At 35.7% G+C, this 23,648-nt stretch overlaps 1 protein-coding gene across 1 annotated transcript in view; it reads right to left on the minus strand.

The window, feature by feature from the left end:
- Positions 1–455: 455 nt before the first annotated feature.
- The window catches only part of LOC129255827 (zinc transporter ZIP12-like), a 37,651-nt gene continuing 14,458 nt past the window's right edge, over positions 456–23,648 (minus strand). The window contains exons 3-13 of the mRNA XM_064096541.1: positions 21,610–21,817; positions 18,691–19,118; positions 16,424–16,598; positions 14,992–15,161; positions 12,951–13,187; positions 12,416–12,520; positions 11,382–11,487; positions 10,465–10,617; positions 8,319–8,506; positions 4,846–4,959; positions 456–3,406 (exon numbers count right to left, since the gene is read on the minus strand). Coding sequence (XP_063952611.1) covers positions 3,260–3,406; positions 4,846–4,959; positions 8,319–8,506; positions 10,465–10,617; positions 11,382–11,487; positions 12,416–12,520; positions 12,951–13,187; positions 14,992–15,161; positions 16,424–16,598; positions 18,691–19,118; positions 21,610–21,817 — 2,031 coding nt within the window. The 3' untranslated portion in view covers positions 456–3,259. The remainder of the gene's footprint in view (positions 3,407–4,845; positions 4,960–8,318; positions 8,507–10,464; positions 10,618–11,381; positions 11,488–12,415; positions 12,521–12,950; positions 13,188–14,991; positions 15,162–16,423; positions 16,599–18,690; positions 19,119–21,609; positions 21,818–23,648) is intronic.

Consider the following 23,648-nt stretch of genomic DNA (forward strand, 5'->3'; position numbering starts at 1 on the left):
CATTATTTTACTAGGTAATCCCTAATAATCCAATATAATAAACCGGGAACAATATTTTCAACATAGGCTTGAGTACTATGCTTTTGTGCTTGGGTTGATTCGAAACCAACCGATTTCGGCGTGATTTAACGAAGACTTTAATACGAGAACAGAGCAATGCCAATCTTTTTAAATAAGTGCATTCAACTGATCTGTACACTAACAGTTAGTATACAAATCACAAATGCATGACATTGTCTTAAAGCAAGAACAAAATGAATACCCCTCATATGAATGATGTCAACATTAATTAACATCAGTTGCAAGAAGGTGGAGATTAAGCACACTAAAGAAAGAGGGAGGAGAAAGGTAGAAATGAGAGCACCGATAAAAATATAATTCTATATATCATGTGCATGTAATGAATGCTTAATCACTTAGTTTGGCGAGAACTACATAAGAAAGGCAGCAGAAAGTTTAAGATTACAATACCATGCTTTAATCGAATCTCATTCACAAAATATACTTTCTGTACACGATAAAGAAAGCTTGATTCTCACATAATCGTTCAATGATATACATACAACACTTTCATTGACATGACTTTAAACATATGCATAATCATTTAATTCCCAGCAGCATTTCAAATGAAAATATGCCAGAAAAGGGTAGCTATCTACATTGCAAAAAGGTATTCATCGAAACTAGATACAAATATTATTTGAAGATCAATATATATATATATAGGTCCCTGGCAGGAAAAGTGTGACACTAAATGCCAATAGCAGGCCAAACAAATGTAGTGTATACAGACATAAGAAATAATCCATGACAATATATATATGAAGAAGGAAAGGAAAATGTTGAGTATGGGGAAATGGAAGCGGAGAACAAGCCTAAAAACGGGTGAAGTTACATTGTCGAATACAATTCAAACATTTATCATAAAGGGATCAACGGCATATCTGTCATGAAAAGGAACCTTGCAAATGAATACGCCATGGATTACATATAGCATCTGCGGAAAAAACGACAACAAGAAGAACATTATGAAATAATAACGCTGATAGTAATAATAACAATGATGATGATGAAACAAAATAATAACTTCAATCTAAAAAAATAATTTGTTTTTAAATACTTTTTGGAAGCTCTGCATGACAGATTATTCCTAAATAATATCATATCTGATCCACAGCCAAATCAATTCATTATCATTATTCCATTCAAATAATGTAAATTTATTAAAATCAATAGTTTTACTCTATTTGTGAAGAAATATGGAATAACATCCTGAAATTTATGTATTGATACTTCGTGACCCTGAAGTTATTTTCATTGTTGAATATCCACTGCGGTGTTCATGGGTGCCTCATTACATGTGCAAGGACCAGGGGCCCGTTTCATAAAGGACTTGCAACTGTTGTAACTTTGCCATTATGGCAACTACCATAGTAACCTTGATTATGATTGACTGCTGAGGCCTGTTACCATGGTAGTTGCCATTATGACAAGTGACAACAGTTGCAAGTCCTTTATGAAACGGGCCCCAGTTTTAGGAAATACCTGAAAGAAAAAACGAGTCTTGAATTTTTCGATGAACAATCTCGAAACCGCAGGGAAAGACACAACGGAACAAGACAGAGGATGGTTATTCTTTTGGCTTTCAAATATTCACTTATCGATATCCCTTTCAACTTTCGGTTGCAGAACGTGCAGAGAGCTTATGATTTTGTGAAACTCTAGGAAAAAGAAAACAGCTGCAGTTATCAAGAAGATGTGTGAAAGTGGAGATAAATTTCACCTCCGAAATATCGGTTTAACGTTGGGACCTTTTTACATTTACACCCTGAACGTGACTTAAATAGCTGTATTTCTTCAACTTTACATGCCTACTTGTCGAACATACATTAAATTTAATGAATGAAATATTTGTTGCAGATTTTGGCATTTTTTCTCAAAGTTTTACTAGATTCGGACTTTCAAAGCAAGAAGCTGTATTGTTTGGATTCATTTATACCTTTTCTTCTCTGTTAAGGGATCATTTCTATTTTGGATATTCAAAACAAGTAAATTGACAAGATGAAACATTAAAATTCTATCGTCTTTTCACACAGTCAAAACAAACTTAAACAACCTGTGTGCACTTTATACGACCTAGTTTAAACTTATCGGCTGTACTTTAAGAGCTCATATAAATTTTTGATTTAATTTAATTCAATTTCGTTTATTTCCATTTCCAACAATTACAATAATTCGATTTCTATCGTTTATCTTGACAACAATAAACATACTATATTAGAAGAAAAATATTAACAGGGTGAAACAGGTGTGTAATGAAGGAGGCCTCCAATTAAAACACTCAATAGTATAGACATAAACATTAATAACTTAAGTACCAGAAAATGACAATTAGAACATTACACCATTAAAGGTGACATGGCCGAGTGGTCAAAGGCGCCTAACTAGACACATGAATGTCCGGGGTTCGATCCCGGCCATGGCACTTATGTGAGCAAGGCATTTATTCAACTAGTGCTCTTCTATCCTGAAATGAAATAAATAGAAATGCTATACGCATTCTTTTCAACTATGTGTGCATTTGTTTTTTAATAAAAGAAAATAAAAACAGTTGACTAACATAAAAAATATCAATGAAGATATTAAAAAACTATCTAATGTTTTGAAATTTGAAAGGAAAATATGCTACAACATTAGATAATTTTATTGTGTAAGAATCATGAAGACATGAACTATTACAAAATCTTTTAATTTTTAAATTTTGCATGGCTGGATCACACAGCTATGGCAATCGGGACAAAATGTGTATATTCATCCCTTTCTTTAAAATCTAGATAACCTTAGATATATTACGACATGGTATATGACCACGTCATATCAACCCACCCAATGGCATTTCTTCCTGCTCTCCAGGAAATTATGAATACGTCTCTTTGCTCAGAATACAAGACATAAAGTTCCATCTTTATTCCAGTAGTAAGAAACATGATATGAGTGAGTAAATAATATTATATATCACACACACGTTTCGAATAATGTACATTCAGCAATTACTTCTTCCAACCCGCCAGCCACGTATTCTATTGAAAATGAATAAAAACAACAAAATACCGATGCAGTTCCAAAAATATGAAGAAGGAAATGTGATAAAAAAAGGCAGCGCTTCAATCGATATTTCCATCGAACATAATCGTCTGGGGTTTCCTGAAAGAAGGATTACGTCATTGAAAGATGGAGTACATGGGGACGTGACCCCTCCTCAACGGTTGAATATATTTAAATGCAGCAGCTCTTCCTCGTAGTATGAGAGTAGAAACATGATGGCCCAGCCAACCAATAAACCGATATTTTGACAGATAAAAACTGCCAGCTTGGATCTCTTTTCGGATTTTTCGTTGAGCGCCATCTGTCGATTACATTTCATACACAAAAAGAAAAGAGAAATAATACGTGATAAGAATTTTGAATCGACAATCTACGATCATCGATACCAATTCTTCGGAAAGAAATCATATCATGTGGAAATCTTAGTGCGGTTTTAATTACATATTCCCTGATGTAAACTTATGATGAATTTCAATTCAAATCAATGCATTCAATGATATTGATCATATTCACCAAACATATTTTAAGTTGCATCTGAATCAACATGGCTTCACTTTTCAACGAAAGGATTTTGATCAAACTCAATCAGTGGTAGTAGAACCGTTCCTATATTAACTTTTGTTTAAACATTAAGTGAAGCCATGCATTAACGAGTACACATCAAAGACAAGTTTGCCACTTTTCGAAGAGTAATTTAAATGATTTATTTCGTCAAACTTCTTATTGGTAAAGGTTTAAAGATGATGTATCACTAAATCCATCCAGATTATTGAGGCATCAAGATAATTGAGGCAAATAAAACAAAAATGTTCCCCAAGAAAGAATTATTGTATAAACATCCATTGGGGATAAACACAAGAGATAACTTCAATCAAGTGCTGTAAGTTGTTCAGATTTCTTGTCACGGCCGGGAAAGGGGAGGGGTATTTTACGGGACACGCCCCTCCCGGTATTGCTGTCTACAATCTGCTGTTTTCTCTCCCTCTTGTAGCCCTTTTCTTTCCCCTTTTATAGCCTTTTATAGCCGTTTTGTAGCCCTTAAAAAACGGAAAAAGATTGAGAATTTTGTCAATGTAGATTTCTCCTTTGAAATTAGTACATGAAATGGCTTCAAAACGGATAATTTTTTTCAATTAGATTTCTCCATAGACATTAGTACATGAAGTGGCTACAAACAGCAAAGGTTGTCTATTTTGTGCAGCTTTAATCACTGTGGTTGCTTTCTGTGTAGTTATTATGGTTGAGTGAGCACATATGAAATGAACGAAATAAACAGTGAAACTTCAGCCTTTAATGTGTGCTTACTCAGGCATGACCTAACGAACCGGTATTATATATTTCACAGAAATCTAAGTAAGTCAAAAAGTCTAACATGTCATAATATATTTTTTTAATAATGAAAAGTTATGCCATTTCTATGTAGGGAATATTTTATATCTGCGTTATAAAAAAACAAGTATTTACAAAGAGAAGCAGCTGATGAACAAAGCAAAACAAATAACATACTCGCATGTTAAGTATCTGATAGGCCTATTGCTGGAAGGCCGACCTCTCATCTTTAAAAAATCTATATGCTTTTTGACCTAATTTCTGCCAAAAACAAACAATTGCCGCATTGGAGACTGTTCCACAAAGTAATAATTATAATTTCATCTAAATTTCCTGCAAATATAAAGAAATTTGCCATGTTCTTTCTCTCAACACCCGCCCTCCCGAAAAAAGGTAATAAATATATCATACCTCTTGTAGCCAGCTATGTCTATTACTCATCGCTGGTGATCTCTTCAACGAAGTCGACGATGATCCGTGAGAGTGACCATGACCATGATCATCTTTCCGTAACATTCCACCAAACTAAAAAACAAAGGAAGCAAATAAAAAGAAATACATATAAGTGCAATGGTTCATTACGTCATGTACGTTGAGGTCAATGTTCTAAATATGGGGAGCCAAAATGACCAGTACCTACTTACCTATCCTTTTAAAAGCATATTTTTTGTATACATATTAGTATTATTATTACTATTATAAATATTAGTATTATCATTATTATTTATTAATCCCCGTAACTTAAAGTCACGAAAATCTTCCTCGGAGACCACACAGATTGACCTCACTGAGTCAATACAGTTCACATCAACCAAACACACTAAGGGGGTGTTGCAAGAAAATATTTGCAATCAATTGCAAATATTCTGTTGCAATTTTACAACTGATAGAGAAATTTTAGCTATAGCAAATCAGATTACACTCCTTGTTTCAATGAAGGAGCAGATAAGCAATCAATCAAGAATTTGCAATTATTTGCAAGACAAATAATTGATTTAGGGACCCCAAAAGGCTTGCAATTGATCGCAAGTTTCTTGCAATGCCCCATAAGACACTTAATACGCCGATCAATACGCTTGCTACTTAATATGTAGATCGATTTATCTCTATTAAATTGTCCAGGTACAGTTTTTTCTCGTATGATCTACATGATACGACAATGACAGGTACACTTAGTAAATTTCAGCAAATGCGGATGAACCTTATAAAGGTTGGAAAGGGTTAAAATTACAAGCATAATACTTTGACTCCAATATTTTTTTTCTTTTTCTATATTTTGCCTCATTCTACGATGAACGATATCTCGTTAATGCATTGTGAACATTGTGTATAAAAATATGATGATAATAGGCTGCAAGATTGACATGACTTGATTATAATCTATTTTTATATACAGGAACAAATGTATATAGCCAAAAGGTCACTCAGCTTTCCGTGACAGCTCAAGAAGTATGACCATGACTATATTTGGCATGGGTAAATTGACCAATCTCCCAATGGACTATTTATACCCTTGTATGTAAAACAAGAATCGGCAAAGGCCTTTTAACCCCCAAAATAGCCATTTGAATCGATACGTGCATGTTTCCTTCTTTGTTGGGTGTTTACAGAAAACTCATTTAAGTAGTATGTCGCTCTCCATAAAGCATCATTTTTTTAGACAAATAGGCCCTACCATGTTTTAAAAATTAACAAAAATATAAAGACACGCTTGTCACTTCCTGATATTTTTTGTAGCGTTACTGAGCGTATCTAGGGGGTGCAAGGGGGTACGTGCCCTGGGTGCCACTTTAGGGGGCGCATACAAAGAAAAAGAAAACAAAAAACAAAAATGAATGGAGGCGAAGAAAAGGAATACCACTGAATGTGATTAATACCCCCGTCCTAAAACGATGTTAATGCAGTTTACAACACATATTGACACTTTCTCGAGAAACAAACATACAAGGATATGCCAATTATGATATGAGTAGCATAATTCAAGGAATCGTAGGCATATTTTAACATACCACTCTGAAAAAATATAAAATGTTGATTATTCGAATCAATATAACGAACGACGTCATTGTGATTTATTAAGAATTCTTTATGGAATACATTGACACAAAAATCTTGTCTAAAACTAAAACGTCTGTTACACTTTTTTGAAAATCTGCTAGGATTATTGTCAAAATGCGGCTTTGGTAGTGTTAATGCAGGTGTTCTAAAGTCTCTACTATCCACTGGCGTAAATCCGGTCCGAGAAGTGGGGGGCGATAACATTTTATTGACCTGAAAATTCAAAATTTGGGGGATACACCCATGGGTGTCGATCTGTATTCATGGTTGGGGGGAATGACCGACACAAATATTGTTTACTGAAAGGGATTTTTTTCTCTTAGTTTGAAGGGGGGGGGGGGTCTTTGGTATTACGAGCCTAACATGTTTAGGGGGCCAGGCATAAAGGGCAAAGTTTATTATCTTAAAAGCTGCGAGCGAGCAAAAATTGTGACAATTTTAATACAAAATCTAATTTTGTGATAGACATGATATTTAAAATATGTATCATATTTCTTCTTTTATTTCTTTCTTTTGTCCTTCTTTCTTGGTTGTGAAACTTTCATGGAGGTCCATGGCCTCCAAACCTCACGTCTGCATGCCATCTAGTGCGGAAGAAGAAGAACTTAACACCAAAGTTTTAAGTATAATGTTAGCTTTATTTCTACGATACTAGATACTTATAAGGACTATATCAATAATGCGAGCGCGAAGCGTGAGCTTAAATTTTTTGGAAAAAAATTGACCTGAAAATGAGGCATTTTGAGGACTCTTACACTGTAAAACATGAAGTGCTAATTTAGCACTTACATTGCTTGTATAGTGACTGCACGACGAGTGCTTATTTTTTAGTTCAAATTTAAACTAGAAAATCAGCACTCGTAGTGCAGTCACTATACAAGCAATGTAAGTGCTGAATTAGTACTTCATTTTTTTACATTGTATCGGTTCTCATTGCTACATCCCTTTTATACATTTTTTTAAATCACAATTTTAATTTTTTGATAAATTTTCTTTAGTTTACGCAATGTTAGCTGTTTCACTGATGCCAGGGCGATGCGCGAGCTGAATTTTTGTGAAACATTGACCTGCATTCCATTGTCAAGCATGCATGCCCACACTGTAAAAAATGATTTGCTAATTTAGCACTTAAAGTGCTCGTATAGTGACCGCACTACGAGTGCTGATTTTCTAGTTTAAATTTGAACTAGCAAATCAACACTCGTAGTGCAGTCACTATACGAGCACTGTAAGTGCTAAATTAGCACTTCATTTTTTACAGTGCACGATCTTCATAATAATTAAATTGCATTATTTATGTGCATGCAAAGTCAAGTTATTTTCATCAGGTGGAAAGGCGTTCTTACTGAATGCTTATTCAATCTTCTATCAATTTTTCGCAAGACATATTTTTTACATCCTGGATAAAAACGATCAGTGCCCATAAGCATTAACAATATTGATCTTACTCTGTACAGGCCCGTACAAGGAAAGAGTGCAACTTTTGTATACAAACCGAATCTCCAGAGAATTCGCATTTTTGCTCACTTTAAATTTCTTTTTAAATGATATTAGGAAGGACATACCTAACATTTCATCACGTTGATTTTGAGATTGAATATAAAAAGATAACAAATAACACATCATTTGGTGATACAGAAGACAGTATGATAAATGAAAATAGTCAAAATGGATTAATAGGGAAAAAAGAGATGGAAAGAAAACACAGGCCAGTGATCTTGTATGTTTTTGTTTTATGTCAGGAAATAACAGAAGACGAATGTGGGCTTTGGGACAATTAAATTCAACTATAATAATGTGAATGAATCGTCGAAATGAAATCTTACCAAATCAACCATTGAAATATATAGAAAAAAGCCAGCGGTGATTGCGAAAAGCCACTGTTGGGCGCCCTCTCTCGTCCCAATAATTATACCTAGATATAAACCTGCGAAGGCTGAACAACCGCTGGCGAAGTTCCAGAACACCGCTCGTCTGTTACTCATTCCATTCTCTATTAAAACACCAAAGTCACCTTTCATAAAGAAGAAATGGGCATAATCCCCAAAGTACATGTTAATATCCTCTAACTGGACAGATCACTAACACTATAGCACACAATGTCAAGCATATTGATATATAATATTGAAATGATAAATTGAAATTGATATAAATGTGGAGTACCACAAGTGTCATTACTTGGCCCACTTTTGTTTATTTTATTTATCAATGACATCTATCGTTCGTCAAATCTCCTTTCCTTTATCATGTACGCCAAAGATACCAATATTGTTTATTCTGATAAAAATCTTTATCACTTGTGTGAAACTGTAAATACTGAACTAACAAATGTTTGTAAATGGTTTTGTGCAAACAAGCTTACCATGAACTATACAAAATGCAATTAAATTATATTCCGTAACTCTACAAGGCGTATTGATCTTAATCATGTAGTGGTGAAGCTTAACAACCAAATTATTGCCAGAGTTGAAAATACTAGGTTTCTTGGCGTTATCATTGATAGTAATTTAAAAGGGATACATCACATAAATGAAATTGAGAACAGAGTTGCAAAAACATTGGAATAATACATCGCCTAAGTTTTTACTTGCCTAAAACTGTATTGCGTACTTTATATTGCTCTTTAATCTTGCCATATTTTCATTACTGTAATTTGGTCTGGGCTAACACATACCGAACCCATCTTGAAAAATTATGTTCCCTTCAAAATAGAATTGTACGTATTATATCTCCAGACGACAAGATACCACTAGCGAATACTACAAATTTGTTTCATTCCCTAAACTTGTTGAAATTAGACGACAACAAACTTCAACAATGTCATTTTCTCTACAGGTGTTTAAATTCTCAAATTCCACAAAAATTTCGTGATTCATTACGCATGTTTCCAACATACATTATTTTGATACCCGCTCAAATAATCAAATATTCATTCCCAAACATAGAAAAATAATCTTCCAACACAACATTCGTTATACTGGCCCCCAAAATATGGAACGAAATTCCGGATTACATAAAAAAATCTCTATAACTAGCTTAAAGTATTAAAAAAAATGGCTTCTGTCATTTTATATATGAATATTTTCCATCTTACGTTTCCTTTTGACTTTAAGTTAACATGATAACATGAACCATGGACAATTGTTGTTGTGGCATTTGTATTTATATTTTGCTCCCCACTGATACATTTGTTTTATTTAGTAATTCATGCCCGCCTCCCCGCTCACGTCTCCCTCTCTCGTTCCCTTTCCTTCTTTTCTTTTCTCTGCCTTTTCCTTCGTATCGTTTTTATTGTATTGTATTTTTGTCTATCGGCGTATTCCGCCACAAGCCTCTGCTTTAAGGGTATACGCCTTCTTCTATAAACCCAAGATGTACATCTTTATATTTTTCATAACAAATTTATTTTTGTATGAATTGATGTTTACGAAAAATGTTATGAAATGGAAGAAAATAAATGTTTATTTGAATTGAATTGAATGAATTATTTGATACTATTTGTACGATATTGAAAAAAATGCTGTAAACTGGTGACTGAATTAACTGATTCGGGGAAAAGTGCAATCATCTGTATTTATGCAATACCTGGGAAGTCACACTCGCTCTTTATTTCACGTTTGTATGTATTATCTCTACCTTATTTTATTCCCTCTACTTTACTAAATTCTTGTTTTTGCCACCACAGTTCCTAGACGAACGGAAAAAGGGAGAGAGCAGGAAAGGGGGAAATGAAACATGATATAATTTTCTGGATAGTATTTCATAGAATTAGATTTTTGCATTAAAGAGATCTTTTTTTCTCGCTTCGCTCGCTCCCAGCTTTTTTCAGGAATATTGCTCCATATGCCAATAATGCCTACTCTTCTCAAATGTTCCGCTTGTTACGCTACTGCCCCCATGCCAACCCCATCTTCTTCAAAATAAATATGCGACACTCCTGTGATTACATAATATGGAAGATAATGTACTTACCAAGCTCATGTGGTATTTCGTGGCACAATATAGCAATACTCGTCGATATTCCAACAAATATATTGGATGTGAAAGCCGCTCCTAACACTAAACCATCCATTGCATTGTGTAAGGCATCCCCTAACAGCACCATGATCGAAACAGGTGTCAATCCTATGGGAGTTAAAAATGAGAAAAAAGTACTTTCCTTGTCTGCCTTTGAAGATGGAGTTTTCGATGAACGAGACCCCCCCCCCCCTACACACAATATAAAATCTCGAAGCGCAGGAAATATCTAAAATCTTGAAAGATTCTATATTCTCCAAGCCTTCCTCTTACCTAATTTTATCAATTTTTCTTCCTTCACTTATCTTTTATCTTTCTTCCCTTTTCTCCTCTCATTCATTTTCCCCCTCCTCTTCTCTTTACTTTCTTTTCCCCCTATTTATGCCGCCAATTTTTACTAGCTTTCTGAATTTATTATTTCGTAAACATTTTTACTTTCTTAACTTAGAGATTGGGTCTAAATGATATAAATCTAGTAAGTGTTTATGAAATACACTCAGTCTTGTCCGCAAAAAATGTTTGAAATTTCACTGCTAAAAATCCCATAAAACTGTTTTCATTTCAACAATCTTCAAGATAAAAACATATATTCAGATAATTCATGAGATATACTAAAAAAGGTTCTGATTAGTTAATATTGAGAGTTCTACTGTAAGTTATTTCTGCTATAATTTGAAATGATTACAAAGACTAAAAAAATATCGTAATTGAGATTTTAAAGCTAGTTGTATAGTTGAAACTTCACATCATACTTGATAACTAATATCTATTTCAAAATACTTTGTCCTGGATCTATACAGTTTTCATTGAAATATCAATTAAACTAAGCGCTCAATATACCAATCTTGTTCAAGTCTAGAATTTGATCGTACCTCTCATAAAAAACGATCTGTTATCTTCATCCTTTTGTTCTTGAACGAGACTCTCAAAACCTCGATCTTCCGCGTCATTATTGCCATTCATGTTAATCGACAATGGCTGCGAAAGAAATGGTCAAGATTACGTAAAATATATAATTATAAGATTTGTTTTAAACTCTCAAAAGCGTAGGTGCACCCGAAAGCACCCTAAATTAAAAAACAAAATTACTGGTTGGAGTTTGTTTCTATAAAGCGTCTGTATAAACCAAATATCTATGCCAACAGCATGAAATAGAGCCCCGTTTTATACTGATCACAACTATCTTTTTTATATTCAAATCTAATAATACCGAATCCTTCATCGGTTTAACATTATTTTCAGTTTCTTTTCTTTGTGATTAAAGGAATAATTTCTTTGTTTCTTAAATAATTATGAGTAAGAAATGCAATATATTTATGATTATGTTGCTACCAGCAAACTGAACACCACAACTTAAAAAAGCCTTTGAGAGTGATTGTTTTGATATTCTATCGTGAAAGGAGATCTTGGACCCCCTTTTATATATAAAACTTGGTACCAATGGCATGTATACAAACAGTGCTATAAGCGACTGGAATAAGAATCTTAGTGAATAATACCAAATTTTAATGTTTTCTTATTAAGCGACATAGCGTATTAAATATTATATTGTTCGAAAGAATAGTAAACTATATTTCCCTTTCCCTTGGCAAGACAAGATTGTGTCTGATATACCAACGCCATGCTAAAGGTATTGAAAACATACTATTTCGATGAGCGTTCTGCTTCATATTTTTAATAGGGGAAGCAATAAATAAATTAAAAAAAGAATATGTTGAAACACACACTTGATTACATTTTAGAGAGTTCTGTCACGTAACTTTCCACTGATTGTAATAAAAATTGACAAATAGATATAAAATCTTTGGTAGAAATTGCCAAAGAACTGCGGCTCTGACTTGATACCAATAACAAGTTTGATAAATGACTTGCTAACATGGCAGTCATATTGTATTGAAGAGATTACCGTTAAAGTGCTAGGTTCGGGAAGATTTGGAATGCCATTGTCTGTATCATTCAGCCACACTTGCTCTGTTTGTTGGTTGAATACTGATGTCTTCTCATCGCAATCCTTGTTTGGGAAAGAAATAATATAATTGGTATTATTTTACAGATTGTGAAGAGAATAAATTCAAAGCTCACAGTAAACACGTGAATAGACCCCCCCCCCACGCTCTTAATCGCAGACGCAGCTTGGGAAGGTTTCACTTACTTTTCTCAATTACACTATGACATCTATCTCTTTGAATTAGATTTATGAATTCACGTCCATATTCTTCAAGTCCAGTGATATTACATTTGGTAAATGAAATAGCTGAATGCATTCCTATTAAATACAAATTCCTTCTATTCACATTCACCCTTCTATTAGTAACACAGATATGTATATATTTTAACATAGACTCGCTATCATTGAGTTCAATAATTTATTAAAAAAAATAAGGAAATTCATATTTTCGGGAGGGGGCGCTAGACTTTTTACATCCAAAGACAATACTTACTTCTACTAATCTTGAACATCTTCTTGTCTCCGCATCTTCACTTTTCTTTCTGCTAAACAAGACATTCATCAAGGATTCAAATAGAAAGAAGAAGTAAATAGCCCCCAGAACCGTCGCCATTTTGTACATGATATTCATCATATCGATCTCAACCAACATCACGCCATGATCGTGATTACCATCTGGAGCATGATGGTCATTTTCGTCATCGTCACCGTGACTGTGAAGACCAATGGCCTGGCAAAAACGGCATAAGAGATAGAAATGTTGATATTAAACAAGAGGAGAATAACAAGAACAAACCCAAGAATACTAAAGCTGTTTAAAAGTTTTTCTGACGTATGCGTGACGGAGGCCTTTTGCTAAACTTAAAATCATTTAATTTCCAGATGCCAAATGTGCAAATTGTATAGAGGTAAGTAAATAGGCCTATTAGAATTCCATAAACCATAGAGTTGCACATTCCAAACTTAGCTTTGTGATGGTCTTCTTTCTTCTGTATTTCTCTCCCTTTTCACACATACGTTGGTATCCACGCCCCCTGTGTGACGCCCATAAATGAAGTTCTAACAAACAGATAAAACGTTAAAAACATTTTCAGTGAAATCATTTTTCTTTTGCCTTCATGTGAATGAAATAGTTCGAGATCCTCCCCATGATGGTAAGAAATACTTTTTTTGTGTTGAAGACCTTGTTTTTTGCTTGTCAAATTTTTTCTGGTAAGAAATCCTTTATTTGTGGTTCAGGACCTTTTTATTTTTTAATTTTTTTCTTTGTTTGTCAAATTTTTTTGTGGTAAGAAATCCTTAATTTGTGGTTGAAGACCTTTTTTTTTTTTTTTTTTTTTTTTGCTTGTCAAATTTTATCGCGGACGAAATATCCTCCAAAATTTTTTACCCCCTTCTGAAAAATCCTAGGTACGCCAGTGCTCTGGCTGTATTCTGAACTCGTATTTAACTTAGACCAAGGTATAACTCTTTGACGAAGAAGCCGAAAATATCACAAGTAAACTATGTTTAAATTGTTTCTGATCTTTACTTTGTTCTTCCCCATGCTTAAATGGTGAACAAAAAAAATTGTTAACATTCCCTGCCAGCTGGTTATGAATGAGGTGAATGTCAAATGACATGATAAACTTGTACTGTTAAACCACAACTTTATAGTTAGGATAAAACCCGAGCCCAGAATACGTGCCTCTATATTCCGGTCATTCATAAAGTCACGCATTTACGAATAGAATGATTTATGGAACATTTTCACGTCCGGGTCATTACGAACTAGGTAATGAAGGCGGGGAGAGTAAAGGACAGAGTAGTATGATGAACATTTACCCAACATTCACGGATACTGACTAATTGATCTGTAGGGGACATAAGATGAAAACAGCATGAAATCCAGGGATGAAAAACAAAACGAAGAATTCATTAGAGGAAAGACATGATGAGGGGAGTATAGAGAGAGGAAATTAACATTGACTTTACGAGTTTCTTATAAATAGATACAGACCAAAGTCCGAGCAACGCAATCTCATCTCTTAAAGAATGCATCATTTTCCGGGAGTACAAGTCATCCCGATCTCAACCCTACAATTTTTTTACCATGTCTTAAATGATATTCTGGCCACAAAGCACACCACTGATAAGATTATTCGGCTTCAAAATCTCCAATGCTCGTGGTACATCACGAGGTCAAAATTTCCACACTCAACTTCCAAGCCTTGCAGATAATGAATTCTAACTATGAGCAGGTTGATCTCATCGTGTGGGAATCGTGAATAGATCGTTAAGAGATCGTTGTGAAGGGATCGTGTTGATTAGTTAGAGATCGGTGGATTAATAGGAACTAGTATAATTTTGGCTATCCCTGACCACCGGTCGATTTGCCTTTCAATTTTCTTTATCTGTAATTTCTTGTTTCCCCTTCGCCAGAAATGAGATACAATATCGAGTGTATACGATTTCACCATTATCGTTGTAATCATGAGAAGAGGAAGATGAAGAAGAAGAAGAAGAAGAAAGAAGAAGAGAGAAACAAAAATTACCTGTGGAATAAGATGCATGAGTGCATCTCCCGACATAGTACTGATGGAGAGGGCCACAAAGGCATGTATGACGTATTGTTGCACCGAGTCACTGAGACAGGGTAGAATAAGAACGGCTAATATTGATGTTGCCGTGATGATGAATACCGCTAGCGTTCCATAACCGTACACTGAATTTTAAAAGAAGTTGAAAAAGACAGAAAAAAGGTTTAAAGGTCTTAAAATGATAAAGGTATAGTAAACCAAAGAATCAGTTTGAAAAAAATTAGTCACAACTGGAGCATTCATGACACCCTCCACATCGATAAAAGGCCAAACCCACAAAAATCAAGTACTAGTACATTAAAAAAAAACAAAAACAAATACAAATGAACCAGATATAAAAATTAAATCACTATTGAATTCAAAATGAGAAATTCTAATAATCATACATATATACTCCATGTCCCTTAAAATGAGAATTAGGCCTTATTAATCACAAGCGAATTAGTATTCAATTTGAATTCCTTTAATTCGGGTGAAACAACGGGGGGGGGGGGGGGCATCCCACTCCCTCATTCAATTACAAGAAATGATAGCTAAGACTTTCTTTAACAAGATAAATCATGGTGTAATCTTCCTTTTCTTTTAGTATTATTACGTGATACAACATGCGGAGAATGCTTATGATGTAAACATAGCACCAAAATGGCCATTTTCCTTTCGTCAGAAGATGACTTTTCCCCCTTAAAAATGACACAATTACTACTTTCCTTCGGTTGGGCATGTCAAGTTCACACGTCTCACTGGGAATTGGTTGTTTACATGTTAATCTATGTTTTTGCATTTAAAGATTTTGAACCTATATCAAGAGTGGAGTATCTAAGAAAGGCACGTTCCCATTGCGCCACTTCCGGGGGTCGAATGCCTTAATGAGTTTAACAAACTGAAAGTGCGTAATATGGTTTAAGGAGCATGTGTCTCCAAAAAACACGAGTGAACCCTGTGCCCTTTATAAAACAAACATCAACTATTGTGGTAGATTAAAATATGATGAGGTAATACAAATATGATTCCTTTCCCTTCAACTTTATGGGGTCCAGTGCCAGCCAAAAGTTAAAATCGTCCCCATCTTAATGTGCTAATAGGGGAAACTCTAAGACCACGAAAAACACAGGATGTTGGCCTACCTTATACTCCCATCCCCCCACACACACTTTCACTGTAAAAAATGAAGTGCTAATTTAGCACTTACAGTGCTTGTATAATGATTGCACTACAAGTGCTGATTTTTTAGTTCAAATTTAAACTAGAAAATCAACACTCGTAGTGCAGTCACTATACAAGCACCTTAAGTGCTAAAATAGCACTTCATTTTTTACAGTGTTCTGTCCCTTCTGATGAGTCCTTCTTCCCCAACCCCTCCCCTCTCCCTCCAAGGGCTGAACTTCACCTTCCGCAGTAGACAAAGGCCCTACAGGACGCACATCAGTACGCATGTCGGGGTTACAAGCGTCCGTGATGATTTGATGTAAGATAGCTGGACAGAGTTCACTGAACTGCCTCTCTGATATCCCCAGGGCCTCGTTGATACCAAATATATCCAAGAGCTGATCACCAGAATAACACTGAAACGAGAAGTGAATAATCATTATGTAATTATCCAGGTCTGTATTGCTTCTGATCGAGGGATGGAAGACAGGAGGTTAGGCTCAGTTTCATATAACCTATCAATTGTATTTTTATTTTGAACTTACTGAGTTTACAAAAGCAGAATGCATTATCATTTATTATGATTCATCATAAGAACCGGATGTCAAATACAAAAATAGTGCACAAAATGAGTGAGAAACATGACAGACTAGTAGTAAGGATGTAATATGTCATTTTTGCAAGGGTAACTTCCTTATTTCCGTGAAGACGTGATTACAGGGCTGGACGTGAAGTCACGTGATCACCATAATCACCAGGCAGTTCAAAGTAATCCGTCTGAAGCGCCTCTGTAGAAAACCTCTCATAGCATTTGCAGTAAAAAGCAAACATTCTTTGCGATCAAAATAAGTTTAAACCGGATTGTTTAATATACAGTATATCAATGGAGATCATTATAGATAACATTAAATGGCCAAGTTACCATAATAGTAACTTTTGTTAGATGAACACTATGCCAAAGGACGCTATTCCGCAGGAGGTTTCGGATTCATGACGCCCTGGGGATTTTATCAAAATGTTTGTCTGACAAGTTGTCATATCTGACAACTTTCCTGACAACTTTTCTTAATTTTCTGATTAACTGGGATCCTATGGTAGTTGTCGGATAAAACGTCCGACAAATCCTTTCATGAGACGCTCCTCAGATGGAAAGGCATAAGTTAGAACCCTACACCACGGCGCCTCTACTTATAACGGGATTATGTTGGGCGATCAACTCATTAACCCCCCCCCCCTCCACTTTTTCGATTCTTCGTGACTCACAAGTTAATATCACGTGACCTCATGAGTGGACAGGAAAAACCCTCGTCATGACACCACATCAAAATAGAACATCATTCATCGCCAAATAAACCAAGACAAAATGGTTCAAATAAAGGAATAACCCTCGATGGGAATACAGTCACAGGTCGAGACGAAAGGGACGAAGGAACACGATGATTGATCACGAAAACCGCTTTAAATGCCAAAGAAAGACGATAAGTTTTGTTTATTTCTTCAAGAAGGGATTTCTAGATGGGTTGACGTTTACATTTTAAGAAGCAAGGATTTTTTGAAATTGCACATCTTCACACTACCTTTAACTTTAAAACAATATCTTTCAGATAAGTTCATGACTGAACCTTCTTCTAGCAATAGTTCACCTGCTTTCTTTAGGGCTCTTTCTGGCAATATGCGGTCACTATTGTGATGTTAAGGAGGAAGGAGTCCTTAAAGAATGACTCATGTAACTGAACTGTCTACTCGACTTAAACCGAACGAACGGAAACATGGAGAGAACGTCCGTCCTCTTCAATAAATCTTGAGGTATCCATGATGGTTAAAGGGGTTGGATAGGTGCAAGGGGGTTGATTCGACCTGTATAAGTGAGGTCTTGTCATTCGTCAATCTTATCGTGTTCGCTGACTGAAATGTAGATAACGGCAATGTGTTGGGATTCGAAGTTTCCCTCCTGACTTAGATGGCATGCATCGATTAGTATGGACGTGTATTTTCATTACATGTATTTTGCCTGATCGACTTTTTCTATCACACACTTCGTCTATCAGTACTTTGAATGCCAATAAATTTTCTGGTTTCTTACAATGTTCTTAAGAGCTAGATTTGAATTAAGATTATTTTACAAGGAGAGTAAATATGACAAATTTATCTTACAAAGACAGCATATATGATCTCCTTTTGATGGAATAACGTACATCTCTGAGACGCTTTCACGTTCTTGCTGCGATATGTGCGCCAAATGGGACTACTGCTTCATAACCCTTCCCCCGATCGCTTACTTTGCTCCAACGTATATAACAATTTGCCTGTTAAAAAAAATCATGCCTACATCAGTGAAATAAGACTACCTAGGAGAAATTGTAAATACTTTTTTTCAGTACCCTGATTTGTGAAACGTTATAAGTATTTTATATGGAATAATGAGCACCCCACTAAAAAATATAAATAAAAACGAGTTTGTGTATTAAACTTATATTGAATTTACAATATCTATACACTCGGGCTAACCTGCTGAAAGGTGTCATTTTCTGCTTGATGTTCGTGTCCTGGGGAATGGAGATGTGTTGCTCTTCTTTTGGTTCGGTGGTCGTTGATAACGTTTCTTTCCATCAGAAACCCGAAATGATGCGGTGGCCCATGACCATGTCCATGGTGGTCGTGGTGACCATGAACACCATGCCCTGCATGTGGATCCAGTGTCGGTGTTACCGACGTTGTTTTATTCGTAGGCCCGTGACCGCCCGGTCTGTGCCCATGGTCGTGACCTGTTCCCTGTCCTTGGCCAGTCGCGGATCCCCGGCCGAAGGTAGGACCACTGTTGGCGTGGTCATGGTCACGGTGGTCGTGACCGTGGTCATGACCGTGATCTCCACCCTCTGCTGACTGATCGGTAAGAACAAAACCGAGATCGAGGGTGCCAAGCAGACGCTGAAGTCCTGCAATTTGATCAGAGGAATGGGAAAAAAGGGGGACGATTAATTATTGAACATAATCATAAATTTCGATGGCATTGAAAGTTGAAAAGGAATAAAGCCGATTGTCACTAATTCATTTTGCAATGTATTCGAGTTTAACAGTCAGATGAGAATTTTTAGAGCCATGCTCACCCAACAGCAAATTGATTTTAAAACTTCATGAACGGCTGTTGAAATAAGATTTTCATGACATTTTTGGAATTTTGCCTTTTTAGAACACAGTGATAATCAGGGGCAGATCCCTGCGGGATTTACCAGTGGAAAGGAGCAGTGACATACATTTTCGGCCAAGCATCCCCCTAAAGAAAGGGTCTTAGGTCTCCGCCATAACAAAGAAATTTGGTATAATGAGGCGATGCCCCTACAATGCCCCCATCTACCTCTAGTGCTGACAAATTATCGAGTAAATGCTCGTCTTTTGAATCTTATCATCGAATATCATAAGTTCAAACTTGAACTTAATGGCAAAAGCCTTTCACTGAATAACGATAGGTTAGAACAATAACTGCATTGCATGTTTTTTTAGGCATGGCAACATATTTGGTTTTATTGCAATATTAGATGAAAAGTTGTAATATTCAGATTTCATATAATACAAAGAAAAAGTAGCTGGGAGAAACCATTGCACCATCACACGTGCTAGTTTTGTAGTTTGTATAATCGGCTCAATTACTTTATGTACTAATTGAGTGTTGGTTCGAAGTAGTAAATATTTTTCTGGTTTGAAACATCCCAATTCACGAATACCCGAAAGTTCCATTTGTTAACCAGATTGTATGAATTTATTACGAGTTGTTTTAGTTCCAACTTTGTACAGTTACGCCATCGAATGTATCGTAGCACGAAGAACATATTTAAGAGGAAAACGTACGCTATAAACACCTTAATCATTAACAACTTCCTGATCCTGTGTTGTTTTGAAACATTAAGACATGAATCATAACGCGTAATCTCATCCTCCAGAATTTCAACTTTAACTGAATCGAAAGTACTTATGATTAAATAGTTTTACACTATAAAGGTACCCAGAGTCAAACAATGTCCTGAGATGGAAATTATGGTTCGAAAAATCCCCATCGAAAATTGACATTTATTGCATACGATTACTTAAAAGTCGAGTTTATTTCAACAGCAAAATGGATTTTCATAAAGAGTAAAAAGAATAAAAAAATAACAAAAGCAAATTTTCTCAAAGTTTGATCTCATGTATAGTGGTAGTTTAGCTATCTTCCACCCTAACACAATTAAATGGTAAATAAACGATGACTAATATGATACCCTTTTTACACACGCTAAAATTTCCTTAACCCCGTACTATAGGTGGGGCTAAATGGCAATTTAGCCCCACCTATAGTACGGGGTTAAGCTTAGCCCACTTTCTTTTTACACAGCATTTTTGCAAAGTGGGCTAACCCCACCTTTAGTACGGGATTATTTGGCCCTGCAAAAAAGCAGGGTTATCCCAGCAATTGCGGTGCTAAGAGCGATAGTACGGGGTTAAGATCGCTAGTGTAAAACGAAAGTGGGCTAAGCTTAACCCCGTACTATAGGTGGGGCTAAATGGCAATTTGGCCCCACCTATAGTACGGGGTTAAGGAAATTGTAGCGTGTGTAAAAAGGTACGAGTGAAGTACTTGTACTACGAATGATCGACAAAAACCACTAGTCCGGGGTTAGCGAGTTTCGTGTGTGAAAAGCAAGGATTCCTTATCCGGGGTTAGCAATAACAATTTGGCATGTGTAAAAAGGAAAAAAAATAGTACGGGGTTAAGGATAGTACGGGGTTAGCGATAGTCCGGGGCTAAGAAAATCCTGTGTAAAAAGGGTATAAGTGAAGTAAAGGGAATACGAAATCATAAAAAGTCAGAATGCAATTGCATTTCAAGAATCTTGGAAATGAGGTTTTGTAATCGTGGGTGGAAATAGGCGAGGTCCAGACATTAGATCCCCAGAGAAGTAGTGACCTGTGACCAGGGTAAGGATAAGGGAATGGGAAAGGGTAAGAGGGGAGTCATTGTGTAAGAGAAAAAATGCAGAGAGGGAGGGAGGGAGAGAAAAGGAGATATAGGGGAAGATAGAAAATGAATAAGGCAAGTGAAATATGGGAAAGTGTGAGCGATAAGACAGAAGAAAATGGAGTAGGGCGAAAAATATGGGTAAGCATTAGATCCATTTTCTCGATCGAAAAGGGTAAGGGAAGAGGAAAAGCGAAAGAATCAAGGGGCAAAAGAGTAAAATATAACATTATCCTCCGGACATTATTTTACAATCTATTACAAAATAAAAAATATATTTCCAGCTTAAGTAGTCATTGTTTTTATCATTATTGTTCTCGTTCGCACCTCCCCCGTGTGTTCCGTCTCCTCGCTAAATCCCAGTCGGTGGGTTTGGAGAAAAAAAAGTCTTAAAGGTAGATATTTACAATTTTTCAACATATCAAGAACGACCTTACCTGCCTCTCGTATGATATGGTTGCTACCAAACTCGTCGAAGATGTAATCTGAAAAGTAGGAAGGGGGGACAAGAAGACCCTCGCCAATACAGTGTCCATGGAGTAGGGAACTAACTAAGTGGGCAGCTAAGATCTCCAAACCTGACTGGGCGATATCATGTTCGTCGGGGATGCTGGCAGCTTTGATCAGTGTGTGAGCCTGAAAACACTGAAAAAATATAATGGATGAAACTTTTAATCGATCTGTCTGCAAGCTATTTTCATTTCATTTTGGTTATTTCCATTTCCAACAATATAGATCAGAAAATTGAATGACTCGTACCAAGTGAAAAGATGTAACCTAACAATAAGAAATAATTAATTGACAGTACATCAAATTCTTGAATATATTGAATAAGGAGGATGTACTCTTACAAGGCAGATTTTAAGGATAACAGTCCCGCATTTGTATCAATTTTGATGAATAGAGAGTGTTAGCGTTTAGTATTTATCTATTTTTTCGATTTAACTTTTTTCAATATTAAGTATAAAATCAATTGTCTACCGTATACAGATAGTAATAACAAAATATTATTATTAAATCCACTTTACTTAAAGAGTTATTTGCTATTACTTGGGTACATAACCTAAATGAAAAAGACAGAATGAAAACAAGTTATAATTAAAGCATCAAAGTCCTTTAAAAAAAAATCAAAGCATAAAAGTTTACAAAATCACTAGCTTATGTCGTAAAGTTATAAATATAATATTTATAGAAAATACAAACAAAATGCGGGGAAAAGGAAATACAAGTGGAATGCCTCTGGCCGTCTCACCTGCATCACGCGATTCAATATAGCAGCAGTGCTGATTTTGAAAACTACTATAACTCGCACAAGATGTTCAGTGATACTTGGTTACTCTTATTTCCACGTTTTATGAACTAGACCAATACACTTATAGAGATATGATGGCAATTCAACAAATACCCCCAACGTGGCCAAAGTTCTTTGACCTTACATGACCTTTGACCTTGATCATGTGACCTGAAACTCGCACAGGATGTTCAGTGATACTTGATTACTATTATGTCCAAGTTTTATGAACTATACCAACACACTTTCAAATTTATGGCTGTAATTCAACAAATACCCCAATTTGGCCAAAGTTCATTGACCCTAAATGACCTTTGACCTTGATCATGTGACCTGAAACTTGCACAGGATGTTCAGTAATACTTGATTACTATTATGTCCAAGTTTCATGAATCAGATCCTTAAACTTTCAAAGTTATGATGGTAATTCAACAGATACCCCCATTCGGCCAAAGTTCATTGACCCTAAATGACCTTTGACCTTGGTCATGTGACGTGAAACTCATGCAGGATGTTCAGTGATACTTGATTAACCTTATGTATAAGTTTCATGAACTAGGTCCATATATTTTCTAAGTTATGATGACATTTCAAAAACTTAACCTTAGGTTAAGATTTTGATGTTGATTCCCCCAACATGGTCTAAGTTCATTGACCCTAAATGACCTTTGACCTTGGTCATGTGACATGAAACTCAGGCAGGATGTTCAGTAATACTTGATTAACCTTATGGCCAAGTTTCATGAACTAGGTCCATATACTTTCTAAGTTATGCTGTCATTTCAAAAACTTAACCTCAGGTTAAGATTTGGTGTTGACGCCGCCGTCGCCGCCGCCGCCGCCGTCGGAAAAGCGGCGCCTATAGTCTCACTCTGCTATGCAGGTGAGACAATAAAAAAGTGGAAATAAAATTCCTTGAATTTAATGGAAACTTTGGATACACGGAGGAAGGTGAAATATATATATTTATTTTCTATGTTTTCATTTAAAATCCACCTTCGTTTCTGCTTGCCCTTCATTTTAAAACATTTTGTGATGGTAATGATATAGGAATATATCGTGTTTACACCATACATTATTCTAGTATCCATACACTTATTGGGTTCATCCGGTATTTTTATGATATTTTTCCATATTTCAAGTACTCACACCCCCCCCCCCCCCGAGAGAGCGAAATTTATGACT

The sequence above is a fragment of the Lytechinus pictus genome, chromosome 3 (genome assembly GCF_037042905.1).
Source record: "Lytechinus pictus isolate F3 Inbred chromosome 3, Lp3.0, whole genome shotgun sequence".
Lineage (NCBI taxonomy): Eukaryota > Metazoa > Echinodermata > Echinoidea > Temnopleuroida > Toxopneustidae > Lytechinus > Lytechinus pictus.